This window comes from Rhipicephalus microplus, chromosome 6 (assembly GCF_043290135.1).
Source record: "Rhipicephalus microplus isolate Deutch F79 chromosome 6, USDA_Rmic, whole genome shotgun sequence".
Taxonomy (NCBI): Eukaryota; Metazoa; Arthropoda; class Arachnida; order Ixodida; family Ixodidae; genus Rhipicephalus; species Rhipicephalus microplus.
In genome coordinates, this window is record NC_134705.1 from 103,997,143 (window position 1) to 104,016,003 (window position 18,861).

General features: G+C 41.3%; 1 protein-coding gene across 1 annotated transcript in view; it reads left to right on the forward strand.

Annotated features, from left to right (window-relative positions):
- Positions 1 to 18,861, forward strand: part of LOC142765967 (uncharacterized) — a 150,379-nt gene that overhangs the window by 85,338 nt on the left and 46,180 nt on the right. The window contains exons 10-12 of the mRNA XM_075867775.1: positions 6,390 to 6,440; positions 16,576 to 16,623; positions 17,482 to 17,529. Coding sequence (XP_075723890.1) covers positions 6,390 to 6,440; positions 16,576 to 16,623; positions 17,482 to 17,529 — 147 coding nt within the window. The remainder of the gene's footprint in view (positions 1 to 6,389; positions 6,441 to 16,575; positions 16,624 to 17,481; positions 17,530 to 18,861) is intronic.

Consider the following 18,861-nt stretch of genomic DNA (forward strand, 5'->3'; position numbering starts at 1 on the left):
GTCTTCCAAGCCTAAGCTGTATAACAGTACGTATGAATAGGGCTCAATTATTTCAGAAAAACATGAACCGAAGAACAAACTGACGAAGGTAAAAATGACACAGACCAACACTTATTCAGACGGGTTCGCTCTGGTCGACTTGGTCTGTGTCATTTGTATTTTTTACAACGCTACGCCAGCACGTACCTGTTGCGTTGTAAAATGACTATTGATCCGAAGAACGCACCGTTCGACTTCATGTTTACAAGTCGCACACTCAAAATCGATGCGATATTGCTTTACAAATACCATTTGTGTCTTGATTTTATTGTGACCAACGGCTTCCAGGCGCTGACTAACGTGCGGATATTAGCAAGAGCGCTCAGTTCTTAGAAGAATCCACAAGTTAACTCTGAAAAATTTCAGATTGACTGGAGGAGCAGTCACAAATCATCGCTGTTGCTGCCAATAGCTTTTCCTCGGAAAGTCGGTTTTCGCACTTGGTACTGGTCATCAAGTACAGACGATTTCAAATGACTTGCTCGGTAGATAAGAGTGCACACTAATGAATATTGAGTGTTTTTTTTTGTGCAAGCTACGATATAGCAGTATACATCCGGCTTGCCTGATTACATATTTGCAGGTATATCAATACCCGCAACCAAGAAACCGCCTAAAAAATAACGCATGCAATTCACTGAAAACGTATGCCAGTGTGTTAGTTCACAAAGGCGCACCAAATTACCAACTCAGATTTGCGTGTTCTTGCATACGAGTCAGAAAAGTACCGGCTACTGCACTCAGAAGGAAGATTTCTGTGTTACTGAAATCACGACACCTCGATCGTCGTCGCTCCTTGTGCGGGAACCGCACACACGGAAAACTGGTTCATTTAGAATCAGGGATCTCTAAACTGCACTTTACAGTAATTTTTACACTTTTGAATTGGCCCTAATTACAGTAAAAAGCGCCGGCAGCCTGTACACCAACGTGGCTGGCACAATAGGTCTCGCTGGAACGGGGCACTTGTTGAGGCCACTTTTGAAGAAGCTTAGTTGCTATGCTTGAAGTTTTTACGTTTAGGCTTCGCAACATTTTTGTTACTTAAACTGTACCTAAAGTAAGTAGAAGGTCAATCATTGCCAGACATGCATTTACGGCATGGCGATATCGAGCGACAGCTGTTTTGCTTGCCTCCGCTGGCAGTACACAGCAGGCGTACCAGTGTATAGAATTATGCACTTATATATCAATGCAATCAATTAAAAAAAACGTCCAAAGAAATACTAATGCAATCTTCGGAAAACGCAATCCAGGGATCAGTTCACGTGGGGGGGGGGGGGGTACCAAATTACAAACTGGAAATGGCGTGTTGTTACATACAAGTCGGAGAAGTACCGGCTAAGTGCGGCCGGCAGCTTTCGGAGACAGCGTGCGTAGCTGATAGCCCGACGCATCGATCGTCAGCGCTCCTTGTACGAACATCGACACAAAGCAAATGGTTGAATGAGGTTCATGGAGGTCTAAACTGCACTTCACAAATATTCTCACACTTTAAAATTGTGACTGCACGAAGCAAGAAGCGCCAGTAATATATACACCGACGTGGCCAGCACGATAGGCCTAATGATCGCTGGACCGGGTACTGGCTAAGACCACTCTCTACGTCGTGAATTGAGATGGTTGAAGTTCTGCATTTAAGCTTCAGAACATTTCTAACTGTTACCTGAAGTAAGTACAAGGATAAGCATGGCCATAAATCTATTTACGCGTGTGGCGGAATCGAATGACAGCTGTTTCCATCGCCTCCGCTGTGAAACCTTGCGAAGCGATCGAGAAAGCTCATTTACGTTTCATCAACTTGGCGGCAAAAACAATTTCCTGTGTCTGTCAGAAGTGGCGTCCAGCTCCAGGCTTATAAACATTGCAGCTTAGAATCCTTACAAAAATGCACGGCTGATATGAATATGATCGGTATACGTGGGCACATATACAAAAAAGGTGCATTAAAATTGCTGAGATACGTATGTGCACCGTAACGATTACGTATGCTCCGTATCTGTTAGGGTAGCATCTCTCCGTGCTGTCGAATCAAGCCTTTTAGCTTCAACGACACCGAAATATACCAGGGCACACGCTACGTTAATGTACACGCCGCGCTGGTAGAAACAGTGCGTGCTCCAGTATTCACCAGCGCTTTCCAGTGAAAATTACAGCGCTTCTAGCGCTTCGCAGTGTGCACCAGCATCACAGCGATTAAGCCAGCGCCCCTTTTAGTGCGACACAGCTGATTTCCAGTGCTCCCAGCGAAGTGCCAGTAAGTACCAGCGCGTACCATTGGTTGGTTGGTTGGTTGTTCCTCAGAGTTCTGACGCAACCCACCACGGGGGATCGGCCATGAAACGGACGGTGCCTTCATTTGTGAGGTGGAGTTGTTTTACCACCCTGATTATTTAGATAACAATGTTTAAACAAAGAACCAATTGGAAAACGATACATCAGAAATAAAATAGAGGTAATAAAAAGAACGAACGTCTAATATGATTTGAAATAAAGTGAATTTATGCCTAACCTTAACATTCTAATCGTTTTGTTGCCTTTAGAAAGTCGCATTGGGCCTCGCAAACATTTCTGTTGCTAAATTCCTTTTCAGTTGCTCCAAAGGAGGGGACGACCGGAAGGTATAAATTTAGAGCCAACCTACGGAGAGGTTCTTCTAACAGTCTCCTATGTTGGTTTGTGTATAACCTGCATGTTAAGAGAAAATTGTGAAGGGATTCACTCTCGTTGCAGTGGAGGCATAGGGGAGACTGTGCCTGACCAGACCTGTGTAGATAAAAGTTCGGGGGGGGGGGGGGGGGCGACTCGGCGTCCTAGTCTCGTAATTGATAAATCCGCCGTTCTAGAGAAGCACCATCGATTTTTCAAGGGGTACTTCTGATGGGAAAAATCCGATGTTGCCAATCGAGAATTTTCAAACTGATCTGACATGACAAATTTTTGAAAGCGCGCCACGGCGATAAGTGCTAGCGTCGGTATTATAGAAATTATGGGATAATTATGTGAGGCTACTGCGAGTGCATCTGCATATTCATTGAGGGTTAAACCTTTATGCACTGGTATCCACACTAAGCCAATAAGTCGTAAATGTCTTGGGGCAAGGTCGTAAAATACTTTTAAAGCATTGGACATATTAGGCGCAGCAAATGAACTACACACAGACAAGCAGTCTGAAAGAATAATAGCTTCTGTTATGGCTTGAGGTAATTTTCGTAACGCTAAGAGAATCGCCAGTAATTCCTCTTGATAATTAGGCGTAAAATCGGGTAAACGAAACGAAAAAGACCAATCCAACACTGAAGATGCAATTCCGACTCCTGCCTTCTCTTCACAAACTGAAGCATTCGTTGCTAATACAATATTTATGTCTAATCTTGCCAGGTGGTCTTTCAAAATGGCATCTAGATATCTACTGGGAAGAGTCTTGTAATTATTAGGGAAAATATTGTCCAATTCTATTTTCATTGTTTGAATAGGTGTTTTAGTGCCCGTACTTCACGAAGGTTAACTTGTAATGTTTCCAAGAGCTTCTGTACGACGATGACTTGTGGACATTTTAATCTAGACCACTGATGGTTTAATAAGGACGTCGGCTCTTTAATGAAAACATATTATGACCTCCTATGTGGGGATGCGTATATTTTAGGAAGGTACGGACTGCTAGTATTTGGAACCCAGCGCGAAGAGAAGGCAGGCGCGCTTCCTTATATAAATATTTTTTGCGACAAATTTTGGGAGCCCAAGACATAACCATAGCGCTTCGCGTTATGGTAGTACCAGTGGTCTAATTTTGTAGGCGGGTGCTTCAGAAAACAAGACACAGCGAAACTCCAATATTGGGCGAATATACATACAACATATCATTACTAGCACATAACGACGTCAACCACAACGTTTATTGCTGAGTCTACGAAGCATTCCAAGCGTCTGTGCTCCTTTAGCTGCCATATTTTCTATGTGTGGACTCCAATATAGGTTTTCAGTATAAGTCACTCCTAAGTAGTTAATCGATGTCACCTGCGGGATAAAGTCCTGTCTGTAAAGTACGGAAATCTAGACTGGAACACTTATAGAAAAACTACGACTGCACTTTTCCTGATGTTTAATGACAGATTATGTCGTCTAACTATGTGTCCAGAGCGTTCATATAAAACTGTAGCATCTGATATAATGCATGTATATCTGTAGCTGTGGCAAAAAATGCTATGTCGTCAGCGTATACATACACCTGTACATCCTGTTGTACTGAAATTGTGCGCAATAAAATAATAAATAATAATGGTGAAAGAACCGATCCTTGGGGTAGACCTCTAGTTTGTTTATAATTTGAAGACGACATGCCAGATTGAGAGCAATAGAATTCTTTTTTTATAAAGGAGTAAACCCGTGCCACGAAGTAATTTGGTAACCCAATCTGCGTTAGCAAATTTATTAGTTTAATGTGTTCAACACTGTCATAAGCCTTTGCGATATCTAAAGTTACTAAGCCGGAAACCTATTTCTTAGAACGAGCTAGTTGTAACCTGCTTTCCAGATCAACATGGGCACACCAAATAGAGCAGCCACGCCTGAATCCAATTTAGCATGGGCTTAAAATTGCATTTTCGTCCAACCAGTTCTCTATTCTATTGTGTAGAAGTCTTTCAATTAGTTTTATTAGATTAGATGTGAGTGAAATTGGCCTAATGTTATCCAAAGTAAACACAGCTCCATGTTTCTTTATTAAAGGAATTATTTTCGTGATTCTCCACTCAAGCGGAAACCACCAATGTCTAATGGAGTGGTTAACTATAGCTAGTAAATCTCTAGGTGATACTTTATGGATTATTTTAATTAGCGATGCAGTTATTCCATCGGGACCTGGAGCAGAATTGGGTAATATTTTCACTACCTGTGCTATTTACGACGCTGTCACCTCTTCAAAGTCATCGCTGTTAACAGGCACGGCGAGTGGTAAAAGTTAGCAGCCGTGAAGCAGCTTTCCAGCCCTTGAGCATTATTTTCCAGAAAAGTAGGCAACTCACGTGGCGTTGAAACAACCGATTCGAGGTTTGTTGATAGTGGGATTACTTTTTTAGCTTTAAGGAAGTTGAAAAGTGATTTACTGTGGCCTGGCTTTGGAAGGAACTCAGAACTTTGGCTATCTTAATTATCCTTCGCAGCGGCAACTGTTCGCTTAAAAATTGCAGCCACGTATTTGTAATTGCTCCAGCTTCTAGGGCACTGATTATAGAGCAGCTTTTGCCACGCTGCTTTTCTTAGCCTGTAATAACGTGAACAATCAGAGTTACATCAATGATTCAAAGGGCGTTGTTTGGAGACCTGAACTGTGAATTAAGCTTTATTTATTGATTGTTTTATAACATCCTTAAAAATGATAACATTTCGCTCTTTATTTACCTCGGTTCGTTTTGACAAATCCACACCTAGTGTCTGTTCAAATGTTTTAAAATTGATGTGAAAAGTGTCTCAAGCGTCTACCAGTGCCAAAAAACGTACTTGCATCATACTGAGAAAGCTGTTTTTTGCAATTGATAAAAAACTATTTGATAGTAGGATGGCATTTGCTATGCTATTTTTCGTCATCCTTCTGAGAAACGTGGTATCTGTTAAACAATTGCAAAAGATTTCGCGCTTATTGATCATGTAGTGTATGACGACGATGAGGAATTATGGCTGAAGTGGGTATGTGCTACAGTTTATAGGTAAAGAGAAACAAGCTTTTGTAAATGGTTGGATGGTAAAGATGAATGGTAAAGTAACAAGTATGAGTTCAGCTCGGTGGTAGAATGCTGGGCTGGCACCCAGCGGACCCGGGATCGAGCCCGACTGCGTCCTTAGAGCGACGTTTTCGAACAAGTCAAAATCACTGGCGTAGCATGGTGGAAAAATACTGGGCTGACACCCAGCAGACGCGGCTTCGAACGCCACTGTGTCTTTGACGGTAGCTCTTTCTGCTAATTTCACGTGGTTTGATTTCGAATTCTGGCGGTTGCGGTGGATCGATTGACTGATATGCGGAACTTAACGCACAAAAAACAACATATGACTTAACGTACACCCAAATCTGAGCACACGGGCCCACAACACTAGCGTGTCCATGGGCAATGCAGAAGCCTCAGGCACGATTCGATCCCGCGACCTGTGAATCAGCAGCCAAGTACCTTAGCGCCTAGACCACTGCGGCGCAGCGCGGCGATGCCTGCATCGGAGGCGTTGGACAACTGCGCGTGACCCTGGTTGTGATCTCATAATAGCTTTCGCTGTAAAACTATATCCTTACGACGCTACACAGTAGAGTGCGTTTTAGTTTGCAGCTTGTTGTATTTGTCGCTCTTTATCATTTTCAGCCTTGGTCTCCCCTAAGACCTGGAGACGGAACTCGACCTATCCCAACTTGGGCAAGTATTTCACCCTCCTTTAGACAATGTCTTTTTTTATTTTTGCTGACATATAATGTTTCTGTCGCATGTATTCCAGACCAAACCTACAACATCAGGTCCGAGGACGGTGAAATAAACAATGCATTATTTATTGTGTTGATCAATTGCGTGTTATTTTGATCGCAAAACAAGAACAAACCAACGACCAATGAATATGACAATATGCATTGCAGAAAAAATAGTACAGAGACCTCTTTATGAGTGTTTCAAAACAGAAAACATATAAAAACTGCCTGCATATCTGCGTGTTCCGGTAGGACATGTTGGTTTTAACTTGTTGGTTTTACAATGTATCTAGAAATGGAAGTTTTCTAGAATTCAAGCCAGCGATAGGTTGCACAACCATGTCGCTTTAGTAAAACTTAGGATACAATTTTTTTTGGGTTATAGCGTGGTAGTGTTAGTGCAGCGTAATAAACACTGCTTTCTTGAGAATCACGTATCTCTGCCTTTGAGATATAAATTAACACACGCCTGATACTCACGTACTTATGTTTTCCACAAATATGCGTGATACTTGCTTTTTGATTGACAATACTGACAAGTACGAACCAGCGAGCATATCAGGATGGCTGGGCGGCGCGGCAGTACTGATACCTTTACCGGGTTGTGTAGTAGAGTGCGTTGAGTTGTGCGACACATTGACCAACAGAACCACAGACCGAAATTCCTGCTTTTAAGTACGCAAAGAAAGATCGTTCAAAAATTACACCGATTCACGTTACATAATCACATGCAAATTCTGAGTGCAGCTCCTTGTTTCGCTCCTTGTTTTGCCAGCTCCTTGTTTCGCCTTTGAAATTCAGGGAGCTGCACAATGGGTTTGGGAAACACAGGAGATTGAAAGACAATCTGTTCTCACTGACGGAGTGCATCAAAATAGCAGAAAAAGAACACGCCCCTTGGCTAGCATTTTTGGATATTAAAAGAGCATACAATAGCATGGTTCAAAATGACTTGGGGGGAATACTGGACGCACTAGGTGTGAAAGATGGAGTCATCGATCTTTTAAAGGATATTTAAAAAGGTAACAAGGCAGTTATAAAGTGAAAAAAAAACAGGTTTTAAAGCCTACAGAAGTAAAATGAGGGCTAAGCCAAAGTGTCCTCTGTCATCCTTGTTATTCATGATGTACCTACAAAGATTAGAGGCCAAATTAGAGGGACGTGAACTGGGCTTCAAGCTCTCTTTCGTCAAACAAGGAAAACTCATTGAACAGGCACTACCAGCATTGATGTACGCTGATGATATAGTGCTAATGGCCGACAACAAGGGAGATTTGTAGAGATTGATGGGCATCTGCGGTAATGAGGGAGATAGGTTAGATTTCAGATTCAGAAAGGAAAAATCAGCAGTCATAATTTTAATGATAATGAAGGTAGTGAGCTTGGAATACTAGACGCCACGCTAGAGATAACAGAGATGTACAAATATCTGGGTGTATGGATAAGCAATGGGGCCAAGTACCTAAGGGAACACGAAATATACGTGGCGACTAAAGGTACAGGAATGCAGCGGTGATGAAAAACAGGACTGTCGAATTATAATAGATATGAGGTTGTGAGAGGGATATGGAAAGGGGTCAAGGTTCCTGGTCTGACGTTCGGCAATACGGTCTTGTGCATAAGATCAGAAGTTCAAGCAAGATTAGAAATTAAGCAACGTGGAATAGGTAGGCTGCCCTTAGGAGCTCGCAAGAATACACCAAATCAGGGAGTACAAGGTGATATGGGATGGACATCATTTGAGGGCAGGGAAGCTAGCAGCAAGATAAAATTTGAGAAGCGATTGAGAGAAATGGGGGAGGATCGTTGGGCTAGGAAGGTATTCAGCTACTTGTGCATGAAGAATGCCGATACAAAATGGAGGAATCGAACCAGAAAATTGACTGGTAAATACTTAAACCACAGCAGGGGGCCAAACCAAAAAGAATTATCGGTTAAGAAGTATGTGAAGGAAGCTGAGACCGATATGTGGAGAATCAGCATAACTAAGAAGTTCTTAATTATGTTCTTGTTTCTACTGTTCTAATGTTCTTGTTTCTACAGATAAGCGCGCGGCCCGCCACGCATAAATACATGGTTTTATGCAAATTTTTTCCCCATATGATGTTTGTATAGAATCTTTTTGCAAATAAGCTTGAAGCACCAGCATATATTTGAGGTCTTTCACTCGACGTCGTTACAGAGGGTCTCGGGCTCAAATCACAATAAAGCGCAGGTATTTTCGCTAATTCAATTTAGTATACATCTTTATCAGTCACTTTAATGCCTCTGAGGTATACAAGCACCGTAGATGGCAACGGCAATGGTGACGGCATTAGTCGAAAAAGGAGCGCCCGGCATCTGCACTCTACCGAAGTATCTGAGAAACAACGATAAGTATATATAATAAAAAAAGCTAGAATTATGCAGCTGTAGCTGACATAGCGAAAACCTACGTGACGAAATCAAGTGCAATTTATTTACCACAATCTGGGAAGTCCTATTAAGGCTCCGCAAATTTATTTACTGAAGACTGAGGCACTGTCACGAAACACAATTGAATAAAACTGCATGTCTGCACCTAACTGTCGCAATTTAATGCAACTAGTCATTTAATTTTAACATGAGAGAAATTTCAACGCATTCTCATTGTGTTGATGAAACTAATGCTCTATATTACGCTTGTTTGTTAAATAATAATCAATGTTATCTGGTGTGGGGAATTTTTACACAGAGAAACAACCATAAAATACTTATGTTAAAAGAAAGGGCTCTTCATTCTTTAAGAAACATTGCATATCGCGGGCACACAAGGAATTTCTTTGTTCGTTTCGACGTTGTGCCCACTATAAGTAGTTTGACTCGAAATCAGCCTCACACACTAGAAAACTGTTTATAACAATCAACAGGATCTCATAATTGTCACTAATATATATGTGGAAATGTTCCTTTTTATTCTCTACGAAAAGAAGACTACTGGAACATTATTTTCGCGGAACTGAATATGGAAGAGAGATGGTGCGGCATTGTTTGCAACAATGAACAATCTGCTGGTTAGCGACATAAAATTGGAAAAGTGCACTATATATATATATATATATATATATATATATATATATATATATATATATATGCACAGTGAAACTCATCCCCTGATGAAGGGAGGACCGCTCCTGAAACTGTTGGGAAATAAATATATTTATCCTTGTTGACAACGCTCCCGTTCTGCCATATTTCATACCTTCACGAAGACTAACTGGCCCATTAAATTATTACTCCCACTATATTTATATATATATATATATATATATATATATATTTATATATATATATATATATATATATATATATATATATATATATATATATATATATATAATTATATATATATATATTAAGGTACACTTTTGTAAGTCTTCTTATGCAAGAATAAATACTGTACTGAAGAATGTTACATTGACATTATTTAAAGAAAATCTATTTTTCTTTATGATTTCCTCAGAGTACCTATTAAAATTTATACATATTCCATGCATTTTGATTTTTATTATTACGTAAAAAATGGTTTTAACTGTCACATTAGTTCGTTTCTGTTTGTTTTTTGTGTACTTATCACGTTGGTTTGAATCTTTAGCGACAGTATTTGAAATATTTTTTATAAAAATATTTCGGATAATTTTACTTTCGTGTGTGTAACGCGAAATAATGGCTTTGAATCAGCATTTCTACATGCTTGTGTTCTCGACTGTATACCTTGTACATGGGTGCTTGGGCTTTTCTAAAGCGAATTGCTTCGCTTTTTGCCCAAGTTTACCCACATCTTTCAAGATGTAAATAAACATTGTTTTGATTTGATGTGCTATAAGTAGCCTTTTTCAATTGACTTCTTGATTCTACCCTTTTTTTCTAAATCATTCCTAGTTTCTAGAGGCCGTTTATAGAGTAGAGAGTGTTCCGTAGTATATACGGTGGCTACTGCTTCGACTATCACCATGTGCGGCCGCAATTTTGTTATATAGTGACTTAGAAGCTTCACAATCAACCAGTGCAGGGAACACCAGCGGGACTCGTTGATGTTTGGAGACCTTATAGTAAAGTTGAATTCGCGCGCAACACTTGTAGTTAACCATTCTAGAGCCTACGCAAGCTCAAACTAAAAAAGCTATAATGCTCAATAAAGCTCGCGCTCCCGCATTTGCACGCACCGACGTGCACCCCCCCCCCCTCACACACACACACACACACACAAACATCCACTGTCATCTAGCTTGAATTGAAAACAGGAATGAATCTCAAAAATTCATTCATAGGGTCGTAACCGGGAAACCCACAAGACATCTCGCATGCCAATTTTCTGTTTAGGAGCCCAACGCACCCTGAGAAATGAGAAGGAAACCGATGCAACGAACATAACAGCATAAAGCTGCAGCCTCAGGCACACCACTAGCTCTATTTTTCTTGCTACATTACGGACCTATTCATGTAGCGCCACCGGACACTACATAAACACGCTGCCCACAGCTCTTTCTTGGGATTTGCGGCCTGCAGCAGCCATGGCTAAGTCCTCGTTTTGATTGTTCTAGGTAGGCATTTAGTCTTGCCCTCTTTACAGAACTTTATTTCTTGCATACTGCTGGCCGCTGATCCCCACTATTCCTTGTTGTGTTCTGTATCCTGGGCACTAGTATGGGTGTAGACGTGTCTACATACCGGGCACGCATCGGGTCGTTTGTGTCTTGTTGTAAGAACACAAGTTACCCTAGAGCTCGCTTCAATGGCGCGTCTAACTTGTCCCGCCTTGCTAGCCCGAGACCATGTGTTTTGTTGGTGAGCGCGTGCCTTTCTTTGCTCCTACTCTGTGCTGGTGACGTGGAAGTGAACCCTGGTCCGAAGATTGATGACGTTCTAGCTTTGATGAAAGATTTTCATGAAGAAACTACAGCTACACTGACAGAAATAAAACAAAACATCGCAGGCATTAATGCTAAAATTCATGACATTGAGAGAGGTCTGCAAAAGATATCGCAAATTGAGTCAACGTGCGAAGATGTAGGTGATTCAGTACGTGAAGTAAAATCAAGCATATCAAAAGTAAATGAAGATCTCGTTGATGTAGTAAACGATATAAATAACAGGCTGAGGCGGAACAACCTCATCGTTAAAGGCCTTCCCGAGACCGACAAAGAAGACTACGAGGAAACAGAAAAAATTGTTAAAGAATTTTTTTCCGCGCACCTTGAGTTACAAGTTGGTGACATTGAACGCGCCCATCGCGTCGGTAAGCGACGCCCGCATTTTGATCGACCCATTATAATAAAATTTCTAAACTTTAAGTCAAAAACCGAGGTCTTGCGCAATGCCCCGAAACTGAAAAACTTAGATTTTCCCAAGGTTTGGATTGACGAAGATTTCTCGCCGAAGGTGCAGATGCCCCGTAAACGGTTGAGGGATTTTGCAAAGCTTAAGCGCAAAGGAAGCGAGCGTTATTCGGTTCGCTTTAACTGTTTGTACATTTGGGGCCGCGTTTTTCGATACAACTTTGTCACTGATAGCGTTGTCGAAGTAACTCCCAGACAGGAATTCACGCCCCATGCAATGAAACCCCAAGGCAGTTCTCCTAATGAAGTCTCTCCGCACCAACCTCTCGCTGATTGACAAACTACCTCTTCTAATCGAAACTCCACCTACAAATCTGAAGTAACGTTGCTCCTAATAAATTTTAGGAGCATTTTAAATAAGCTAGACACCCTAAATTCCTTCTTGTACACATGTTCCGCCGACATTTTGATCGGTACGGAAACGTGGCTGTCGGCCGACATTTCGAACTCTGAACTTAACTTTCCTGCACAGTTTACAGTTTTTCGCAAGGAGAGATCGGTATCTAAAGGAGGAGGAGTAATTATAGCTGTTAAACAAGAATTCCAACCGTCAGTTATTGCTTACGACTCGTCCATCGAAGCAATTTGGGTTACTGCGCAGTCAGCTCACACTACCGTAATTATCGGTGCCTGCTACCGACCCCCCGATAGCGGTCCAGAGTTCGTCGACTTGCTGAATGATTCACTCGAGTATGTGCATGCCCATTATCCAAATTCTCTTCTTATTCTCGGCGGCGACTTCAACTACCCAGGCATAGATTGGGCATCTTCTTCTGTCAGCAGTAACAGCTCCCACCGTCACGAATGCTTGCGTTTTCTACATTTGACACACGTCCACCTCATGACCCAGTTAGTAACAGAACCTACACGTGGCGATAACATTTTAGATTTACTTTTCACTAATAATTCCCAGGAAGCTCTTACCCACGTGCTTGAAGAAATTAGCGACCACAGAGTTGTCCATTGTTCACTATATCTACCACGCGCCGACAAATCAAAAGTAACTAAGCAGTGATTGAATTACGCATGTGCTGACATCGATAAGATGAACCGTATGTTTGATGATTTTATACCAATATTTGAGTCAAGTTTTGAACATCGCACTGCAAACGAAAATTGGCTTCAATTCCGTGACACAATAAAAAAATGGAAGAATGCTGCGTCCCGAAACTAACAATCAGCACAAAAACAAATGACCCGTGGTTCACACACGATGTAAAAAGATGCCTAAATAGGAAGAAACGAGCTTTTAAAAGGGCTACACGAACTAATACTCCGGAAGATTGGCTTAATTATAAAAATCTTTCAAAACAAGTGGAGGCCTCAATAAAAGAGGCCAAGGAAAAATATTTTAACTGCACCTTACCTAACCTTTTGAAAACTGACCCCCAGAAATTCTGGCGCGTGGTGAACCCTACAGCCTACCCTTCTGAGCCAACTCTACTGAGTGATCAAGGCATAGCGTTGTCGCCAGAGGAAAGTGCTGAATGCTTCAACGAATTTTTTGCATCAGTGTTCACGGAAGAACTTCCACTAGACTCAATGGCACTGTTAAAACCTACCATTCACGACCCTTTTTCTTCAATTACAGTAACTGAAAATGGTGTCACGCAAGCTGTACAACGCCTTCCTCATAAGACTAGCCCGGGGCCCGACGGAATTAGTGCCAAACTCCTAAAATTAACCTGCCACAGATCAGCGTATTTATTGTCGCTGATCTTTCAGCAGTCGCTTGACACGGGCTGTGTACCGGAAGACTGGAAATATGCCTTTGTTAACCCCATATACAAATCCGGCCAAAAGTCAAGTCCGAACAACTACCGTCCAATCTCTCTAACCTGTATATCTTGCAAGCTATTAGAACATATCATTTACTCGAAAATTATATCTCACTTGAACAGAAACAACATCCTCATCCCAAACCAACATGGCTTTCGGGAAAAACGCTCTTGCAACACCCAACTATTCGAATTGTTGACAGACTTGCACAAATCCATGCATAGCTCTGCTCCTACAGATGCTATTTTTATAGACCTTTCAAAGGCTTTTGATCGCGTCCAACATAACCGATTAATAACTAAAGTCCGTAACCTCCAGCTTGATCAGAAAACAATCCAATGGATTCAAGAGTTCCTCTGTAACCGGTCGCAATCGGTCAAACTTAACCACATAATTTCCAGAAAGTGCATGGTAAAATCCGGTGTCCCCCAAGGCTCCGTGCTTGGACCATTATTATTTTTGGTCTACATCAATGACATTGGATCTAATATTGTTTCTTCTCTACGCCTATTCGCAGATGATTGCGTTATATATAAGGAGATTACCGAACCAAGTGACAGTAACATTCTACAGTCAGATTTGTTAAAACTCGCAGAGTGGTGCAATTTGTGGCAGATGCACATCAACGCTGAAAAAACCAAACATATTAGATTTATTTCCGTAGCCAAACCCTCATCATCCGTCAGATACATAGTCGATAGCACCGTAATTGAGACCGTTTCATCCACAAAATACCTCGGCATTTTCTTTAGTTCCGACCTAACCTGGAACAGTCACATTGAATACATCAGCAGCAAATCATCAAAAAAACTCGGTCTTTTGAAACGCCGCCTCAGATGCGCAAACTTGAAAACTAAACTTCATGCATATCAAGCTCTGATCAGGCCTTCACTAGAGTATGCGTCAACCATCTGGCATCCACACACGGCAATGTTATCTGATATGCTAGAATCAGTACAAAATAAAGCAGCTCGGTTTATCACCTCCTGTCATTCTCGCCACCAAAGCGTAACATGTCTTAAGCGTTCTCTGAACCTTCCATTGCTTGCCACGCGCAGAAAGTTGTCCCGCCTATGTTTTTTCCATAGTTTATATCATAGTGACTCGTCATTTTCCCGATCATTCATTCACCCAGCTCCCTACGTTTCTGATCGCGTTGGTCATGCACATAAGGTCAATACAATATATTCACGCACTAAGAAATACCAATTTTCACCTCTGCTGTTATCCATTAACGAGTGGAACGCGCTGCCCTCAAACATCGTCGCTATTACAGAACCCTCCCTTTTCCAGTCTGCAGTACAAACTTACTTAGAAGTTGACAATAATTTGTAACCACCATTGACATTTAATGTGTAATGCATGCTCAGAGAATGTTTATTGCTATTTCTTGAAATATGTTTCCTGTTATGGTGGGCTGCTTACTGTGTTTTTTGCTTATTGTGTTATTAGTAATGTTGCTTGGGCTATCGGTCTGTTTGATTAGTAGTATTACTCCCTGACATGTTGTTTTACTGATGCTATAGTAACCTCTTGTATGTATCCCCCCTTATGTAATGCCCTCCGGGCTCTTAAGGTATTTAAATAAATAAATAAAATAAAAAAATTAATTGATAATAACCATTATGCCAGCAGCTGTGTCACCTGATACGTTTGCGATACCGAAGCCTAAATTACCGCTAGCTTTAAAAAATTCGCCATAAGAAGTATCAGAAACCCCGCGTCAACCGTACGACCTGGTTGCGAGTTCTCACAAAAAGGACTGCAGTGAGGTTGTGGGTCGCCTATATTTCTTTCTCGAAAAAAGAACGAGGAGAATGAGGTGCTCGTTTGTCAGAAAACAGTGTTCTTATTGCCGGACTCAGCAATAACAACTACGTTGATTAAAAATTGTTCGGATAAGTAAATTGATCCTTACAAAGAGGCTGGTTGTTCTTCATCAATGTACAAGGGTTGTCTGCCATCGTCTTCCTCGGAAATGTAAAGATTACTGTTTCGTCATCCACATTTTTTACACGAGATGGTGTTGACTCAAGTACATACATACGGGGCTGCAGTAAATGTCCCCGAACTCCATATAACATAATAGCACTTCCTCACATTGGCACACCAAGATTATTTGTCAACACGCCGACTTATCCTGCGTACTTCCCATTGGCATCGTACTAAAAAAGAGATGCATTCTCCGCACTGAGTTTCCAAACTTATAGGACGTGATCGTCAACCTATTATTCAATTCGACAACGCGCTCCACAGACTAATGCCATAGGCAGAATCGCACCGCGATTTTCCGCCTTCAGTATTCTTGCATTTGAACTCACCATGACATATGAGTTCGGCGTCCGAGCAGTGCCTAGCGCAACAACACCCAATTATTGGAATGTTTCAACGGGAGTGCTAGTCCAAGGCTGATCTTCATCACATTTGTTCTTAAGGTTTTTCAGAAAACCATGCCTAAAATTACGAGCTAGTGGCTACAGATGATGAAATATTTCTAGCTACATATCTCATGTGTGAAATCACTGAAATTTTGTGAAAAATAGAAGTCATTTTAGACATAGCAGATGCCATAACTCAAAACATTCAAGGTGATGTCATCAAAGCAAGCTATCAGTCTCATCACATTACATTAACTTCAAGCTAAAGTGCACCAGTAGAGGCCATTGTTGTACTGATTAAGCCTCCTGCGATGACATGAAGATTTCTATAATTTACCCTTGAGCAATGAACCATTTTGGAACGGGAAGTTCGTAGCTAGATATATTCTGCTTTACGATTGTGTATTTTCTGAAATTTGATTGACAGGCACCATTGGCTAAAATAATGGTATTACTACTGATAATAATAGTGATAATTGTTCTAGCACTGCTGCTTATGGTAATACACTCAAAGAAGACGTTATGCGCGTCTGTGCATTTGAGTGAAGATTGCATTGCAACACTTTTTTTTCAGTCTCCGCCACCATTAACCCCCCCAAATTTTCCTGCTACTCCAAGTGGGGTAAGTGTTTATTTATGATGCCATGCAAATGAAAACACAATTTCAGTAAAGAAAGATTGACAACGGCACGTCGTACAATCTTTGGCTAGTACCGTGTTCCGTTGGTCCTTGCTTATATGACTATTTCCTAGCTTGAAGAATTAGTTACCTAATTCAGTATTTTATCCTGAGGCGTATGTTATTAGTTTTTATGTTTTTATAACTTACCGAAGAAGTTCACCTGACCCAAAGTGTAGAACGTACCCAGAAGCCAATGGCAGACAATTGCACTAAAATAACAAGTATGACCACTTGCTCTTGTAGAGTTACGTGTGTCTACCACCATACCGAACTTCTCAACTTTCGCGCTTAGCCGCTTATTGATCATGACGACCGTCCTTCTTAGGCGTCTATTCTCTCCTAACTTCTTCCTCTCTCACTCAAAGTTGACATTGTTGCTTTCAAAAAGTCCGCAGTGTGTGAGTCTCCGCACTCCCACTTTGACGTTTCCTGTCGACTCATGAGTGGCGTGCACCTGTCTTGCGAATTATTCGGCTACGTCTATGTGATTGTTACGTATATGTTGCAGATGACTGCAGTGCATCAATAATTAATGCAGAAAGGTGGTATAGGCCTTGATGACATAGACATTACCTTGATGAGTAACTCAGGGCTGAAGTTTCAGCTTAGGATTACAGAACTGGGCACGGAAAGTAGAAAAGTAGGTTTTGAAAACAAATATGAAAACAAAAACTAAAGTGATGTGGAACAGTTTCTTCAGATAAGAGAACTTTGCGACAGGTTAAGGCGCGAGGAAAATTGTGAAGGAATATGTGTATTAGGATAAGTATCAAGATTACCGTGATGTACTCTTTTCAGTCTCCGCGGCCAGGAAGCCCCACAAGTCCCATTGCTGGTCCAAGTGGGGTAAGTGTTTGAGATTCCCAGCGAAAGGAACTTGATGCTAGCCGCAGAAGACCAGTCAGCCATGTTGAACATTGATTTGGTCATACCATGTTCTCCTTGTGCTGTAATAGATGCGCATTTTTGGCTCTTGTTGTCGTTTATACTACTACTATTACTACTACTACTACTACAACTACCACTACTGCTAGTACTTGTAATGTTTGTACTATTACAGAGAGCACTAACTCTTATGCTCAAAACACAACGGCCTGACTGATCTGCAGAATATAGTGTGACTTGCCCTAGAATATTGCGGCTTGCCCTAGAAGTGCAATTCTAAAAAGGCATTGCAGCTGATAGGCATGCACAATCACCCTTGCTGCTGCTGTGTTGTAACCCTTTGAACGTAGCTAAATAGCCAGATATATAGATAGGTAGATAGGTACATTGAAATCTAAATATTGAGACAGATAGATCTATGCATAGTTTGATTTGATTGATTGATTCAATAAAGGTCAAGTCATCATTGCATTTATTTTGATTATCGGGCCTAGCCAATGCGCTTAGCGACTACGCACACTGGTCAACATAAATGTGCCACGTCTGTTCGAAAATTTGCAATAAGCGTCTTCCTGTCTACATCTCCTGGTCCACGTTTTTAAGCGCGCTTAACTGACAGTCAAACATGATCATAGAAAGATTGGCTCAGCTTGTCATCTTCCTATTCATAAACATTCGATTGAAAGGAAGCGCATCGCCCTGTCGCCAACTTCACAGTGCCACAGAACAGTTTGTAGAGGCTCACCTGGTCACGCAACTGAGTCGACTTTATATCACGACAACTATGAGAACCATTCTACATAAGCTGGGAATGAACGCATCGCTGTATCACACACAAATGAAGGTCTTGCTAAACAAATGCGTAGTGAGCCAGGTACAGCCACTAACAAGCACCTCTTCCGCAATGCCATTTTATGACCCCTTTATGAAATCATTGAGGCAACCAGAATACGAAAACTATGCGTAAATGTGACAATCAGCCTTCGATAGTGCGCCTGGATCAGCAAATTTTCTTGACATCATGGCGACATGAAAACGATGTCACCATTTCCATTTTATTTTCATTAGTCTCACCTTAGTAAACATATATTGAAATTTACCTCAATTAACATCACATCAGTATGTGTGGTTGTCTTGAAATTGAGCCTGAAACACCTCAAATGAGTGAAAGTGTAAAACTATGGCGACACAATTTATACCACCACTACCTGTAAGCAGTGGTCTAAGCAATGAAGTGGGCCTGTAATAGCAGCAGCTTCCAAGCTTGGCTTCTGAAGATGACTTGTGCCACTA